At 48.5% G+C, this 16,983-nt stretch overlaps 1 protein-coding gene across 1 annotated transcript in view; it reads left to right on the top strand.

Moving 5' to 3' along the window:
- MYO16 (myosin XVI) overlaps positions 1–16,983 on the top strand; it is a 532,176-nt gene that overhangs the window by 297,964 nt on the left and 217,229 nt on the right. Inside the window, 1 exon segment of the mRNA XM_021065905.1 lies at positions 151–298. Coding sequence (XP_020921564.1) covers positions 151–298 — 148 coding nt within the window.

Genomic DNA, 16,983 nt, shown 5'->3' on the forward strand with positions numbered 1-16,983 from the left:
ACAAAGTCTATCACTTTGTTTAACAAAATAAAAAGTCTGGCTTTGGAAAGAAGCTGCATGATTATCTCTTCGAACGAATATGCGTAGATAAGTGGAAATGAAACTGATGAAAATGCCGTTTAACGTGGTCCCTTTTCTTTTCTCAACCAGCCAGAATTTATACGTATATGCTAGAGAAATCCAGGCTGGTTTCACAGCCTCTTGGCCAGAGCAACTTCCTCATCTTCTACTTGCTGATGGATGGGTTATCGGCTGAGGAAAAGTACGGACTGCACCTTAATAATTTATGTGCCCATCGGTAAGTGGTGACCTATTTTCTGTCTGGTAGTTCTGCCTTCGCATCGTGGTTGCATTTTAGCAGAGTCTTAAACTTTCTTGCTTTTCGGAGAAGAAATGGTGACTTTTTAGGAGAATAATTGGTTTGCTGTTCGGTTGGAACCATCTATGTGACAGGGTTGTACAAGTTTTTGGAGGGTTGAGGTCAAGCTCTGTGTCTGTGTGTTAACTTATGTTTCTGTTTTCCTAGTGTTCAGATCAGAATTAGAATTAAGAATTAGTGCATATATGAGTTTTTGTATTCCTTTGGGGTATTTTGGATATCATATTAGTTGTGCATTCCTAATTTTTGGTAGTCTTTTGAAATAATAGGACATTACTATTTGAGCAATTTTTATTCATTAGTAACAGATGAGCTTACATACGGGCTTCAGATGAACAGTACAGGGAGTCCCCACTGTGGCACAGCAGGCGAAGGGTCTGGTGTGGCTCCAGCTGAGGAGTAGGTCACAGATGCGGCTCGGAATCCATCGCCGGCTTGCGAATTTCTGTATGCTGCAGGTGCGCCCCAAAAAGAAAGACCTATGACCAGTACACACAAACTGTGAGGCTGGTTTTCTGCACTGAGGCAGAAAGCACTTGTATATGAGGATGCCTTGATCACAGGACGCCCGTGGGGCTGGTGGGTCTCAAAGACGGTGAGCTGAGGACCGTCTTTGTAGAGGGTGAACGTTGGCTCCCTGTCTCATCCTGTGTGTCTGCCCCCGAGGACGGGTCCCCATCTGGGTAGGATGAGAAGGAACCCATAAGGAGAGTAACCCCCACTCAGAGGAGAAGAGGGTGAGAGAGGGGAGGGAGAGGGAGCTGGGTCCAAACACAGCAGCGAGTTCGTGGTCAAGGCGGGAGGAGCTAGGCTCTGAAAGAGGTGGGGGTTGGCTTCAGGCATCTCTTGACTGTTTGTTCTTGGTTCGAGAAGAATGGTGCGAGTGTTTGCAATTTTATGAGAACTCTTCTGAGGAAGAGTAAAGGATGCTTGGGGAGGGGGGGCATGGCCCCAGGACCAATCAGGCTGTTGGAGAGTTGAAGTGGAGAGTGAGGGGCAGTGAGGTGCAGAGGCCAAGGGCAAAGCTGGGAGATGGGGGTTTCCGGGGGCGATGGGCCTCAGGGAGCTCAACCCTAGGCCTGTAGGGACGGGACAACCTCGGTGGCCGCCACTGTGGGCGGGTGCGTGATGGGTGTGGCGCTGGGGAGGGATGGGTGGGCCGTGTTCTATTTTACTGTTACATTATGCCCAACTCTCATCCAGTTTCTTTGAAAATATTACGTCCAACTGTCGAGACACCGTCTATCGTGTCAGGTTGGAGAGAAGCAGTGAGGAGGGTAAGGGGGCCTTATCAAAACCGTGACTCTTTCCGAGGGAGCGTCACCCTCCCCTCAACAAAGAAATTCAGAAGAAAAAGAAAACACTAATATCACAGCAAGATAGCCCCCACAGGATGAAGAAACAGAAATTCCGAGCTACCAGAGCACTAGAAATGGCTTGTAGCCAGTCCTCTGGTTTCATCACGGAGGAGATGGAGCCCGAGCCGTGAAGGGCAGGTGGACCTATTGGACAGCAGCGGTTTGGAGGAAACCCACTGCTTGGAATTCACTTTCCGTTTTTCCACCTTGACCATCTCTCCTGGGAGGAAGCCCACCAGGCTGGGAACCACTGAGAGGGTGTTCGGGCTTGGCTGTGAGGAAGAAAAATCTCGAATTCTGGCCTGCCTCATCTTCTCCACCCGCTGCAGCTCCAAGCCGTTCGCAGACCATTGGTTTAGAGGGGTGTGGTGTGTGTGTGTGTGTGCGTGTGCACGCGCGTGTGTGCGTGTGTTTGGCATGGCGCACACAGCGCCACTGAAGAACAAAAGGCCACCATCTCACCCGCCCTGCAGAGAAACAGTGCAGCATCTCGCTCTGTGGCTGGGACCCATCTTTTGAAGCGTGAGAGTGTGTGGGGGAAACAAGCGTTTCTTTATGGGCCTCAGCTCTAACATCCGTTTCTCTTTGCACAAGAGAGTTTGGAACCATTTAGGCTGTTTAGTAAGTCAAATGTCAGGAGTTGCTTTGTGAGACGCTCCAACAGGAAAGACCTCTGCAAAATCATGAATAATTCAAGTCCCTTGAACAAAGACGTTATTTTATTAAAATGAATTATAAATATCTAATGGGCACAAAACAGCATTCCTCAGTAAAAATGTCCACCAGCACTCCGGATTCATAAACTAATCCGCTGGAACATTTGTACTATGAGAATTCCGCAGACAAAATATTCTTTAATAATGAAACAAGTTGTTTTGCAAGTTCTAAGGCATGATAACATCCCAGTGTTTTTGTGATGTGTGTTATGCGGGTCTTTCAGCAGTTAGGGTGTTGGTGAGTTTTCTGACTTTCGTGATGCCGGTCAGTCTTGAGGCGCTTGTATGTGTGATATTTGAATTTGGGTTGGGGTATGATCTTTGTTGCGTTACTTACATACAGTAAGTACCCCAATTGGGGAGAAACTGGCTTGTTGACAATCAGTAGGGCAAAGCTGAACTTGTTAGCTGTCTAACCTTTCACAAATGTTTATCCTGCTGAGTTTCCTCCTTGAAATGCCCCACAGGTGATGGAGAACACCATAGATAGTGTTGGTTTATAGACACAATATTATCCTCACACCTACGTATCTGATTTTAAAGTGATATTGACACACCTAATAAACAGGACGAATAGCACCTTTATTACCAGCTGAACGTCCTGTGCTTCTTCAATACTTATTCCGTAAGGCACTTGTCTTGAAGTGCTGATGAAGTGTGTTAGTCTTTAAGCAAACATTACAAAATTGCAAGCCTGCCTCCTTCAAATGCGTCTTTCCTCTTTTTTATCACCACCAACTCATTATCTACATTTAAAAAAACCCTGAAACAGGAATTGGGAGCTGAAGGTGTGTGCAGTATTTATCATTTGTCCCTATGTGTTTAGAATGCCAAAGAAAAAAAAAACTATTTTTGTAATTAATGCAGTTGTAATCAAAACTCCAAAAAGTGTTTATTTTTAAATTTGACTCTGTTTTGGAAGTAAATGTCTTCAAAGTCTCACATAAAAATTTTTGGAGGTTTGTTTTAGCTTTAAATGTACCTACAAGTCTTGTTTGTAAAATTAGAACAGAATCTAGAACAAGCAGATAGCACTCTTGCTTATAGAATAGAAATGGTACAGATACAGCCACCAGCTCCCATAGCTTAACTGCATGAAGATAATATTTATAACACTTTGCATAGAATCTTCCTGGATAGATTATTTAAACAACAGGAAACAGGTCTCTAGGTCTATAAACATTTTTGAGCAGCGGCAAGAAGAGCGCATTGATGTAGAATTTCCACTAGATGGCGCCCTCCCCACAGTCAGGAGGAAAAAAAAAAATCTCCATCACGAAAGGTTTCTTTTTTCTTGCTGGTTCTTCCTATGATTTATTTTTTCTTTTTCCTGGCCGTTTTTCAAGTTTTATTTCAAAAATGTTTAAGTGACACTAACATTACTTCTGGGGAATAAATGGAGTTTATGTTCATGGGAATTGAGATGTAATGAAAGTAAGATATGGTCCTTAATTGCTTATCCTCCACTGACTTTGAAACAGCTTTTATGGGTTTAGCTCCAGAAGGGTGGGGCTCCGAAATCCAAAGAAGTTATTCCTGATCTCCTTGCACATTGACTCATGATGACAGTGACTGTGGCTCCATAATAACATTCTCAGAGGTCAGGTTTTGAATTCTAAGCCGAGAGCAAAGAGCCGTTTGACTCAGCGCCTGCGACCTGTTTCTGACCTCGTGTGCACGAAGGGAAAGTCTGACTCACCGTGTCTTTGACCTTGTCAGTGCTCCCCGGAGCGCACCTGTCACAGGAGATGCTGCAGCAGTGAGCTGTCAGTGAATGTTCCTTTTTTTTGCTAAGCATTTATTATGCGCGTTGAACTTAGCCTGAGAAAGTCTCGTGTGTTTTAAAAAGGGTAGGGAGTAACCTTAAATATTCTTTGAGGATGATTGTTCATGGTTTCGTGACATAACACAAGATTTACCTGGTGTGCGTGTTAGGCACACAACGTTTGCAGGTGCCCTGGAGAGAGAGGTGGAGGCAGGAAGCATTACAATGCTTTTCTAACCGAGTCCATTATCGACTATCTACATGTTAATACACTGGAATACCCGCAGTTCCTGGGCACTTACCGCAGGCCAGACCCCCACCTGGTTCTGCCTGGTCTGGGCGCGTCCTCCTCGCCTGTAACACAGCAGAGGGCGCAGACTGCACCTGCCGTGGCTCACCCGGGATAGGGTGGCGTGGTCACCCAGGAGCCACGTCTGACCTTAGCCTTAACCCTTCTGGTCTCCGCAGCAATGCTGCCTATAAAACGACACCTGCTGCCGATGCACCTTTGCGTCCAGGAGCTTTTGAAGGAGACAAAGGGGAAGCCTGGGTCAAGTCCATTTACCTGTTTCTATTTACAGTTGGTTAAGCACGACTAACTCAGCACATGCTACAGTTTGTAGAGCTTCCCTCTAAAAACCAGAAAGAGCAACTCTGGGCTGTGTCTTTACCCAGGTGCATGAGAACAACTTTGAAGTGCGTTACTCTAGCTGAAGGGTACCCTGCAAATGTGAAGAGGGTTGGATCAGGTCTCTGGGTGGGCAGGTGAGCCTCACTGTGAAAAGCCAACGGGGAGAAGTCAGGCTGGATGACTGACTTCCTTCCGTTCAGGAATTAAGTCGATCCAGACGCAGGGAGGGAGGGAGAGGAGCAGGCTTCAGCCCTGCAGAAGGCGGATGGTTTCCAACTGGGTCTGTAATAAAGATGGAGCAGAGACCCGTCATTTCCCCAAGGATATGCAGCTGCTAAATCTAGTGTACGGAGGAGCCGGGATCCAAACCCAGGTCGTTTGGCTTCAAGTTGTCTTTTGATTAGAAGCCTTTGATTGCTGGTGTCCCATGTCGGCTACTAACTTTCACACACTTGGGAGGAAAGAGAGGCGTTCTCATGGTGACTCAGGGGGTTAAGGACTCCGTGTTGTCTCCGTGAGGCTGAGGGTTCCATCCCTGGCCTCACTCGGTGGGTTAAGGATCTGACGTTGCCACAAGCTGCAGCATAGGTCACAGATACAGCTCAGATCTTGCGTTACTGTGGCTGTGCACAGGCCTCAGCCTCAGCTCCACTTTTGACCCCTGGCCTGAGATCTTGGATATGCTGCAGGCGCAGCCGTGAAAAGGAAAAGAAAAAAGAATATCTCTTCAGGGCGCTGTCCGCAGGCACCTCCCCAGGATCCCCCAGTTTTCCATTGCAGTTCACGGGAGGCGGGGTGTAGATTGACAGGGGACAGGGACGGATAAGATGCTGTCCTCTGGGCTGTCAGTACCACCGCATGGGCCAGTCGGTGAGCGCGAGTAACTGGTAGCAAAGGGGCACCTGTGCAGCCTGTAGTCACATCCTGCACCTGCTGACATCGAGGGGGGCTGGGTCCTCCGTGTGGGGAGACCGTTTGGGGCGTGTCACGAATATTCTGTTTTAATACGCACACAATGTGCTCTTAGCTGAAAGCACACGGTTTAAACCCGCCTCTCGCTGGCTGGGTCGTTTGGGAAACGCGTGCGACCTCTCTGTGCTTCTCTTTGCCCCTCGGTGAAGCAGGGCTGACCTCAGACCTGCGGGGATGGCCGTGGGGGCTGCCTCCGAGCCCCGAGGAGGAGAAGGCCCCAGACAGCCCTGCGGGTGGAAGGACCTGCAGTTTTGCCACCGTCGTTACCGGAGGCGCCTCCCCAGGGAGGTCCCGTGGGAACCTGAGGAAGTACTTATTCCAGTGACCGAAATGGGACGGGACCCTCGGGTGAAAACCGCGGCCTTGTCGAAGACAAGAGGCCGGCGGAGAGCAGGTGTCAGGGCCGTCCCTGGCCTCGCGGGGGTGATGCGCTGAGGACCCCGAGGGTCTCACCAGCCCCCCGGCTGAGCTTCTCGGACCGGACCGAGCGTCACGTGACGGCGACCGAGACCCGGAAGAGGTCACCTCCTCCCGCTGGACCCAGGGCTCCTGGAAAACGTCCCGCCCGCATTTCCCTGCAGCAGAAAATCAATTCCAGTGCTTCAGATGCGTGGCCTTTCTGTTCCAGCTCGAGCAGGAAAAAAATAGCGCTGTTCTTTCAGTCTGAAGCCCTGCTCTGATTTAATCCCACAGGCGACGATGACCTCGGACTCGGGAAAGTGGCATCTTTGCTACCAATCCTCTGTCTCCCCAGGTGGATTCGGTTAGTTCAAACCCGACACGCGCTGTGTCGATGACAGGGCGGGTTTTGAAATTGCTAACGTGAGGTGGACACTGTGTAGCCGCCTGAAGTAAGACGTGTGTGTTTGTGTGACATGTGTGTTTGTGTGCGTGTGCACGGATCTGCAGTGACACGCCAGGCAGTGGTAGGAAGCAGCGCTTTGAGGCGAGTGCGGTTTATTTTGGTGACTCCACAGCGGAACCGAGGAAGCAGGTGGCAGGTGTCACTAAGATTGCAGTAACCAGCACTCGCTCCCTTTGCTCCCAGGAAGGACATGTCGCATGTGATCTCACTGTGCCCACAGCCCAGCCCGACACAGGTTGCATGAATCACCCAAAGTCACGTCCTTGGCCCTCAAAGCCCTCCTAGAGGGGCCTTCTCTCATCTTCCACCAGCAGTTCTTGACCTTGGTTGGCTCAGGAAGAATTAACATATTAAAACCGGAAGGTCTTATTGTGGCTCAGCGGTAATGAGCCCAGCTGGTATCCATGAGGACGCAGGTTTGATCCCTGGCCTCGCCCAGTGGGTTAAGGATCCTGCGTTGCTCTGGCTGTGGTGGAGGCCGGCAGCTGCAGCTCTGATTGGACCCCTAGCCTGGGAACTTCCGTTTGCCGCACATGTGGCTCTTAAAAAGCAAAATAGCAACAGCAAACAAAACAAAACGACTCCAATGCATATTAAAACCTTTGCACGCTGGGGCCAACACATAAAGTCTCACCTGAAGATACATTTGTCCCCTGGGCATGTGGACAGCTGATAGAAATCTCCAGCTGAACGTGCCGCACCTGAACTCTTGACAAGTCCAGGCCACCCACACCTACTCCACCCTCCACTGGCCACTCCCTCCTTCCTGTGGCCCCAAACCCAAATTCCCTGGTGCCGCCTTGACATCCTTCTTCGCAAACCACAGGGGACCCGTCGGCTGCTTCTCGCTCTCTCCATCGCTGGCGCCCCAGATGTCACCTGTGTGTCTCCTTCGATCGTGGCTCAGTTCTCCCTGGTCCCCATCGGTGACCAGCCTTCTCCTGCCAACCCTGCAGCTTTTCCTTGCTCCCCCGAGGGTAGGGGCCCATCCATGACGTCTGAGGTTCCGTCTGCTCTGGTCCCTTGGCAGTGACCATCCTCGTCTCCCCGTGGCTCCCCGTCCGGCCCCCATGGCCTCCTGCCCTCCTGGAGCACCTGGCACATGCCCACCGCGGTGCTCTCGCTGGGTCCTCTTTGGGGCTGCTCTCCCTCCACACTCCACCCTGGCTCCCTTCTTCCCTCTGCAAGGCTCTGCCCACACCTCCCTTCCTCGTGGCCCCACAGAGCGCAGCCCCCCAACCTCGAGCCCTCCTTTATGCCCTGCTCGCTTCCATAGACCCCAGCACCTTAACACTCCGGAATCCACTCGCGCCTGGTCTGCCCCCGTGGGAATTCACATGCCATGAGGATGTGGGTGTTTGTCTGAGTCGCCAATGAACTGAAGGTGGCTGCGATTGCTCCGGGCACAGCGTAGGTTCTGAGTAAATCTGTGTTAACTGTGGACACAGCAAGGCATCCATCAGCTCAAGTCACTCAGAATTCCTTATCCCCCACGGTATCGCTTGTGCTTAAGAGAAAAATAATTTTCAAAAAGATGTCACAGCTTTCCTCGTCTGGGTTTTTACCGTAACCCGGGACTTTCCTGCACCAATCCTGAGGTGTTTACCTTCAGACTTTGTCACTTTTCCTTGCTCTGACACTGATGTATCTCTTGCAATTAGAATTCTTTCTGCCGCGTGAAACTTCCTTGCAGAACCTCAGAGGAAGCCAAAGGGTTTCTGCTGCCTTCCACCGTGAGTTTAGGGCCAGCGTGTCAAAACGTATCTTGAAATCTACTCAGCAGTCTCTATGTTTCTGCACAGAAAAAATTCCTCTGGCTTAGGATGCCGGCTTCACCCATCCACACAGCCGGACACCCCAGCCGGGGTGCGGGAGGTGTCACGAGAGGTTGTAGCCCCAGGAGTGCAATCTCGGGCTCTGTGAGCAGGTGGGGCTGCCTCCCCATCAGGGCTCCATGCCGTCACACCGACCCCGGCGGAGCCCAGACTCCTAGCCGAGTCCACGCTGTCCTGGTCACGGGCAAGGTCGTCGGTGGTCCTTCCACCCCTTGCTTCGCGGGCATCTTCCGCTTTGCGGGCATCTTCCGCTTTGCAAATCCAAAGTGCCGAGTGATGATTAGGAATCAAGTGTGTCAGGGACCGCCTCTCGCCCTGACCCTCGGGGTCTGAAGGATCTCGATGCCTGAACTCTGCTGGAAAAAATCCTCACCCCTCAGCCAGGGGTATCTTGGGAATCACGTGGAATCAGAATCTGTAGATCGATGTTCTGAAACTTTCCCTACTGATGGAGCCGCGTTTCCCATGGCTCTCAAGCTCCGTACTGCAGAGCAGAGGCCTCGCCTTGTCGCAGAAAGAGGTCTATCTAGGGATTGTGTCTGCCTGTGGCACGCTCACTTTGGCGACACCATGAGGTCATCGAACGGCGCTTCAGATCTCACACCTGCAGCGGGCATCCAGGCTGGTGGGTCCGCTCAGCACCTCCGCTCGGTTTTAGTCCATTTGTCACAGAGGTATTCAGGGGCTCATTTTCATGTGAAGGCGTATCAGCCAGTAAATGATTTCTGAATCCCCTTGCATCCCTTCTCTTGAGTATTTCTTGGCATCTAAGCAAACGTAATTTGAGCCCAGGGAAGGGCTGTGCTTGGCTTTCCACCCTGGGACTTTGGCGTCCTTGTGCCCAGCATTAGGTAACCAGCATCCTTTCCTTTGGCACTTGCAGCTGAGCATCAGCCAGAGGTGCCCTGGAGTTTCAGGATGTCGGGTTTGTGACAACCGGGGTGCCCTTGCTCCTGGAAGGGCTGTCTTCTTACCAGTCCCGGCTCTCTGGTCACATCTTTTGAGATGTGTGACTCGTCTTTGAAACAATGAAGTTCTTATGCTGCACGTGATTTGGGGAATAGAGGGGAGAGTGTAACAGAGGGGGGAGCCTTTCCGGGCAAAGCTGGTCACCAGCCGTCCTGCCCACAGCGGTGGGGGTCTCTCTGAACCCCGCCTTCACTTCCTTTTAGACTGAGGCGATTTTAATGATCTGGAGCAGTTGTGGATGGGACCTGAGACAAGGTGTAGGTAAGATGACTTCTAAATGAGAGTAAGAAAGACGGTAGCACAAAACTGCAATGAGATATCACTTCACACCTGTCAGAATGGCCGTCATCCCCAAAGAGGGCAGGTAAGATTTATATCTAGAATCACTGCTGCAAAGGATCTAGCATTGCAGCAGCTGTTGCATCAGCAGCAGCTGCATCTCATATTTGATCCCTGGCCCAGGAACTTCCATATGCTGCAGGTGCGACCAAAAACATTTTTTTTTAAATCCACAATATCTGTGCTATCAACATATCAAAAGGTAATACAATTAAAGAAACCAATAGCAAATTTCTGACTTGTAGATATGTAAGCATAAATAGTTATAAATAAATAAATAGCACCTAGAGCCTAGCAACCCATTAAAAGATACCTAGTGATCAGTATTAAGAAATTCAATTATTGGGAGTTCCCGTCGTGGCTCAGTGGTTAACGAATCCGACTAGGAACCATGAGGTTGCGGGTTTGGGCCTTGCTCGGTGGGTTAAGGATCCGGCGTTGCCATGAGCTGTGGTGTAGCTCGCAGATGCTGCTCGGATCCCGCGTTGCTGTGGCTCTGGTGTAGGCCAGCAGGTACAGCTCCGGTTGGATCCCTAGCCTGGGAACCTCCATATGCCATGAGTACAGCCCTAGAAAAGGCAAAAAGACAAAAAAAACGAGAGAGAGAGAGAAATTTAATTATTGGCACCATTCATCACATCAATAAGTCAAAAGGGAAAAGCACTTGCCCATTTCAAAAGACAACAACATTCAACTCCTGAATCTCTTTTTAAACTAGAAGGAAAAAGAGACTTTCAAAAGAAAAAAAAATTATCTCCAGGCCTAGGTAGACATCGTATTTAGTTGTGAAAAAGATTCAGGCTCTTGTTCGTATTGACCCTAAAGTTGTAATCATTGTGATCAGAGAAAAAAATAAAAAGGAATAAACATTAGCAAGGATATGACAAAATTGCCGTTATAAGTCAAATGAAAGTTTGGCTAGAAAATCCAGTAAATCAATGAGAAAGTACCTTCTTTAATGATATAGTTCAATAATGTCACGAGTTACAAAAGAAACATATCAAAAGTAGGAGAGATTGTATATGTACCAGCCCAACCTCTTAGATAAAACAGATGAACAGGTGTAGTTTTTTCGACAGCATTGCTGAAATGTGAAATCTTTGTGATGAAGAAAGACCTAATAGAGACATTCACAAACGAGATGCAGTCAGGAGAGCAGGGGCTCTTGATTCACAGGGCTCCGTCTGTGGACACACACACACACACACACACACACACACACACACCCCTCTCCTCCATCTGAGCATCTGTGTTTTACCAGTTTTATATATTGGGATCCCTTAAGATTCATATTCAAAGTTTTCATGATGGAAAATATTCTAAAACCAGTGGGCTCAAGCATCCTCGTCTGCCTCGGAGTTATTGCCACGCCTCTCCGCTGACTCCTGTTCCGGCTCATCTGCTCCCGTCCAGGCTCTTTTCTGCAGTAGCATGATGCCAAGACTCTGGTCCAGCATGTTGGGCAGGTGAATGAGTTGATGAGGGAAAACCTTCTCGCTCTTCCTTCCGCGTGGTGCCCCTTCTCCACCTGGAAAACACTTTCATTCTGAACTTTCACCCTGAGGACCTCTGTCCTTTGAAGTGTCCCCTGACTCCTCTCTGTCCTTCTCGGTCACAGGTAACCCCTTTGTCTTCTGAACCCCAGCGTTTGCTGTGCTCGTCTCTACTGTCGACCTCATCAGGGGTTATACGCTGTGTGTTTCCTGTGCTCTCTTTCCCCCAGAAGCAAGTATTCTAAGACCTGAGACCGTGGCTTAATCAACCTAACGCCTCTAGGTCTGGAAACCGTCACTGGTACAGAGAAGGGGTGCAATCAAATGGGTGAATAACTACACATCGTTATGTGCATGTGTGCCCATGTGTGATATAGATTTCTAATTTTATAGCAGGGGTTCCAGACATAAATCTTGTTTAGTTTATTCTGCTCGAGGCTTCGACTTGCGAATCATCAGAGGCATTTATTGTACCAAGTTTGAAAAATTATTGGCTGAGATTTCTGTGAATGCTCTTCTCTCTTCTGGAACTCCTGGCAGAGGCACGCCGTTCCTTCTCATTTTCTCTCTTCTCCTCTCCCTTCTTTTATATTTTCTGTCTCTTTATCTCTCTGGGCTTCATTCTAGGTAATTTCTGCAGCGCTTTCTTCTTTTATTTTTTTTTTTATTAGCATATAGTGGATTTACACCGTTGGTGCCTGCCATGCTTTTTTACAGTTTGACTTGTCTGTTTTGGAGCAGAGATGCATCTGATGTTCCCTGCGCGCATTGTGCTTCAATTTCAGTGGCTTTATTTTCCATTTCTGAGAGTTCTACTTGGTTCTTTCAAATCTGCTTTTTCTGGAATGTGCTTGCTTGTTCTTTTCTCATGGTGTATGTCCAGGTCTTTTCATTGTTTTAAACATGCTCGTTCTTCTGTCTATAACCAACCCTTGTGGTATCTGAGGCTCTTGGGCTTCACCATTGCTGTTCGTTCTGTCTTCTAAGAGTTGCTCAGGGAGCATCAATTCTCCTGGGTTTGTCCTTTGGGTGACTGGGTGTTCCTGGTGGCTAGGCTGGGAGAGTCCCGTGTGGCTTGGGCCAAGGGGGAGACCTCTAGAGGTTTGCCTTTGCTTTGCTCAAATATTCAGGACATAGTACCACCTGGGACCATTTTTAGGCTAATTCTTTAGTTGGAATGTCCATGTCCACCCAGGAAATGGTTATTTATTTGATTAGAGCTAAATATTTTAACAGATTCTGAACTCAGAGAGTACTTGTTGGGAGACTGCTGTTAGAGCGAGCGAGTCCAGAGCTTCAGCTTCGAGGCAGATTAATGCCACCCTTCTGAGTGAAGGGCAGTCCTCAGAGCATCGTATCTGCTGAAGGCGTGACGCCGGGTGACGCCAAGCTCTTGGTGACTGGCAGGGTCCCGTGTACTGTGCGTGTGTGTGTTTGGCATCAGGTACAGAACAGCTTGTCCTGGGTTTCCTGCCATCGCTCACCTGTTTAAATATTTCATGGCAAACAGAACATCATGCGGTGATGACTGATTTTATTTCTCAATCGTCTCTTACATCAAAGCCATTAGCTTGGTGAGCGCTTCGCGTGTCCTGTCTGTAAACCCTTGCTGTGAAATCGCGGCTCGCTGCTAACCTCTGCAACGTGCAGGAATAATAAAAAGAGACGCCGAACGCGACAAACAGCAGAGGATGGCACTTGCATGTGATCGAGGTACTAAAGTGACCCAGGTACATCAGGTACGAATCTGATACCACGTGGAGTAGTTCTCCACGTCGAATCCTCACAGCACAGGGGACTCCACCCGATATTCCGGGATGGTCCATGTGGGAAAGAGACCTGAAGAGGCGTGGATGTGGGTATATGTATAACGGCGTCACTTTGTCGCAAAGCAGACATGGTCACAACCTTGTAAAGCCACCATACCTCAATAGGACTTTTTTAAAAAAAGAGCTACTAAAAAAAGAATAAAATAAAACTCAATCATGTTCATCTTTGCTGCTCAGGAGACCATTTTATTTATTTATTTTATTTATTTTTCAAGAGAAGGACTATTTGTAAGTTGTATTAGCTGGAGCCCCCGCCTGGCTGTGCTTGTTGGGGACTGTCACTCACTTCTGCACCTGCTCAGCACTCACGCCACATCCCCTGAGGACAGGGAGGGGCGGGACCCAGGCTGCTGGTGCCTGATGCAGGAATGGTGGCATTGGAAGGAGTGAGAAGCAGTCAGCACGAAGAGGTCACTAGAGGTCAGTGGCAGGAGAGAGGACCTGAAGATGGATGGATGGACAGGGACCTCCTACCCCCTACTTGAGCCTCCGCTCCCCATCCCCGCCCCCCATCCCCAATCTGGAGCGAAGGCTTCCATCCCACGTGAGAGGGTCATCTTGGAAAGAGGGAGCTGCAGAGATACATGAAGGAGCCAGAGAACAGATAAGCAGGAGTTCCCGCTGTGGCACGGTGGGTTAAGGAAATAGCCTGGTGGCATGTTTGATCCCCAGCCCGGCACAGTGGGTCAAAGATCCAGCATTGCTGTAGCTGCGGCTCGGATCCAATCCCTGGCCTGGGAACTTCCGTACGCCTCTGGGGCGGCCAAAAAGGAAAAAAAAAAAAAAAAAATCTGAAAAAATGCACAAGCATATGCATTTGCCCTTTTATTTTCTAGAAAATGCTCCCCAAGCATCGGTTTAATTGCAAGAAGTGTCCTCTCTCGTAGGTTTGCTAGGGAAAGCTCACTGCAGCAATGAGCGCTCAAATGAATTTGAAATTAGCGTATCATGTTTGACTGCTCGGGGTCCTACAGACATATTTTCCTCCTTGTCTCAAAGCAAATTAATTTCGTTTAATTAACTTTGAATTTGCCTTAATATCTAGCAGTCAGTTTAATTATGCACCCATAGAGTAATCCATTTTGTGGACTAATTGGCATACCTATTGCGTGTTTTGAGTTTGTGGTGTAATCAATTCTTCACTTCTATAGCGTACCAGAGCGGCCAGGGGCCAGCATTTCATGGATAGTGCTTTGTTGTACCTCTTCTTTGATTAACGATTGGCTTTTTCAAATCCTTCTTTCATCGGTTCACGTCGGAAGTCTATTATTTGACCATTTTTCTTTGTCTTTCGCGATATAATTATGACTACGAGCACATTTCCCCACGGCACCTGTGTGACATCTGCTCCCTTAGACAAGGGCTTTTTTTTTTTAATGTTTGAAGAATCCTCAAGATCGTAAAGCCTCTTCGACAGGATGCTGATGCGAGCACAAGGGCATGTACAGACTTGCTGAGATTTTCCTGCCTTTCTAACTGGAATGCTCGGAGTTTCTGATCGAGCTGACCAGTGATTGAAACATAGGAGCATTCAGTCTCACAAAACCCCAGACCTTCACCTGGTGAAGGATCGGTTTGCCTTTCAGACTTAATCTTTAAACAATCATTGCTATTCTATGTATTAGTCTTCTCTGTAATGTGATGTATTACTCTATTACTATGATTCTGAAACCACGCAGGGCCCTGGGGGGCTCCCGGGCACAGAAGCCTTTCTCTGTCCCCCATGTCTTGTTTTTAGGCAACGGGCCTCTTTCAGCCTCCATGGCCCTCCCTGAGTTCCTTGGGACAAGTTGCAGATCTGGGAAGGGAGGGAACGCAAAGATCAGGGAGGAACAGTCAAGAAATAACGGTACAACCTTGGGGCAGTACCTGCTTCCCTCTCAAGGGAGACGCAGAGTGACACACACATCTTATACACCTAAGAGAAAAGTGATATTCCTTATGCTTCTTTTAGAAACAAATACTTTGAACAGCTTAAAGTCCTTCCTTGTGCTTCTTCTTGGCTTAAGTGCACCCTAAACACCCTCACCCATCAGCTTGAGGCACCCTGAGCACATTCGCCTGTGGGTTAAAGATGATTCACACTTGATGTTTTATCAGGAACTTTCCTAGTTTGTTCTAACCTCTGATCAATATGCCCTTTTTGAAAGGACTGTTCTTCTAGGCAATAACCCAGGAGGCCCCCATCGGGATCGTGGCATGAGGTCCCGAGTTCAGCTTTGATGACTAAGATTCCCCCGAAGAAAGAAGAACGCATGTCTGCCCCATCCTGATTCCTATCTGAAAACCTGCTTTTCTCCTTTTTACTCTACAACTCCCCATAGTTCTTCCCTAAAGGAGGCACAGTCTTTAAGGCATGAGCCTGCCGTGGCCTCCTCTGCCTGGAAAAGCAATAAAAGCTATGGTTTTTGTCCTTCACCCCAAACTCTATCTCATCGTTTCTATTTGGCACCGGTGGACAGAGGCCAAGTTTCGGCAGCAGTTTCATCTGGGCCCTTCTGTCCCCCCTGCTGGGTGACGTCTCTGGATAATACACTCTGTCCCGTTCGTCTCTGAATCCTGATCATCACAATTCTTGGCACAGGTACAGGCTCAGGGTTTTCTTTTACTTGACTACAGCCTCACCATCTTAACAGTTCAGAATAATGAAAACAAGGGGCAGTGTTTCTCACCAACATACAATTCATTCAAGTCTGTCTTTATAAAGAGTCTCTGATTCACCAAGGCAGCTGAGACCCACAGCAACGCAGATGTCTTTATTACAGCAGTTTTGACCATCTTAATATTTGCTGGAACCCTTCAAGGAGAGAGTGGGAAACCTGCTTTAATTCAGGCCCTTGAATAAATTGATCAATTTTGCTGTGATGATGAGAATGTTCATCCAGTGAAAGAAATGAGTATTTGGGGCCCCAAAGGAAACGTGTGAAGACATTTTTATAAGTGCCCAACATCCAAGCATAAGCACAGTAATTTGGCATGATACGCCGGGCAAATTAAATTCTGGTTGATAAAATGTTGCTTTTACTTTCCTGCTTTAACTACAAGAGTGTTATTTATTGGGATTGCGCCAAGATATATTGTGGTTGCTGAAATGCAAAGTAACTTAGTAACATGTCATGAAACCTTCGAGCTGTTTCCTGATGTAGATCATTAAAGAGATGCAGGAGGTTTGGTGAAATGCAGTATCGTCCGCACTTTACTGTCCCGACGTTATCTGACCTCTTCAAATAGGTCTTGAGGTCTCTTCGGCTGATACGTGTGCTGGATTCCATTTAGCGGAAGCTGTTCCATTTCAGCAGGAAGAGATTTTGTATTTGGAAATGGAGATTGGTGGCAAGGGAGGAGGACCTTTGGAGAAGAGCTGTTGGCAGAGCAGCTGATGAAGGTTCTAAGGCAGAGGAAGAAAAACAAGCACAAAACAGATGGAACGTAGCACTAGGCGGTTCCTCTCTGTGGTCTTCTCTCGCTGTGGCGCCACCGTGCTGATGATCGGAAGGTCCTTCTGAGAGAGGAGATGAGAAAGGAAGGGAGGGAGGGAGGGGACCATCCAACCTTATTTTTAAATAAAACTTTCCTAACGTCATCACATCAGGGAAATAGACCAGGATCACGCTCATTTTTAAAAATAATAGTGGAGTTCGCCTCGTGGCACAGTGGAAACCAATCTGACTGGTATCCACGAGGATGTGGGTTCGATCCCTGGCCTCGTTCAGTGGGTCAAGGATCCAGGGTTGCCGTGAGCTGTGGTGTATGTAAGTCGCAGACTCGGCTCAGATCCCTCATTGCTGTGGCTGTGGTGTAGGCCGGCAGCTGTAGCTCCAATGCCACCCCT

This window comes from Sus scrofa, chromosome 11 (assembly GCF_000003025.6).
Source record: "Sus scrofa isolate TJ Tabasco breed Duroc chromosome 11, Sscrofa11.1, whole genome shotgun sequence".
Lineage (NCBI taxonomy): Eukaryota > Metazoa > Chordata > Mammalia > Artiodactyla > Suidae > Sus > Sus scrofa.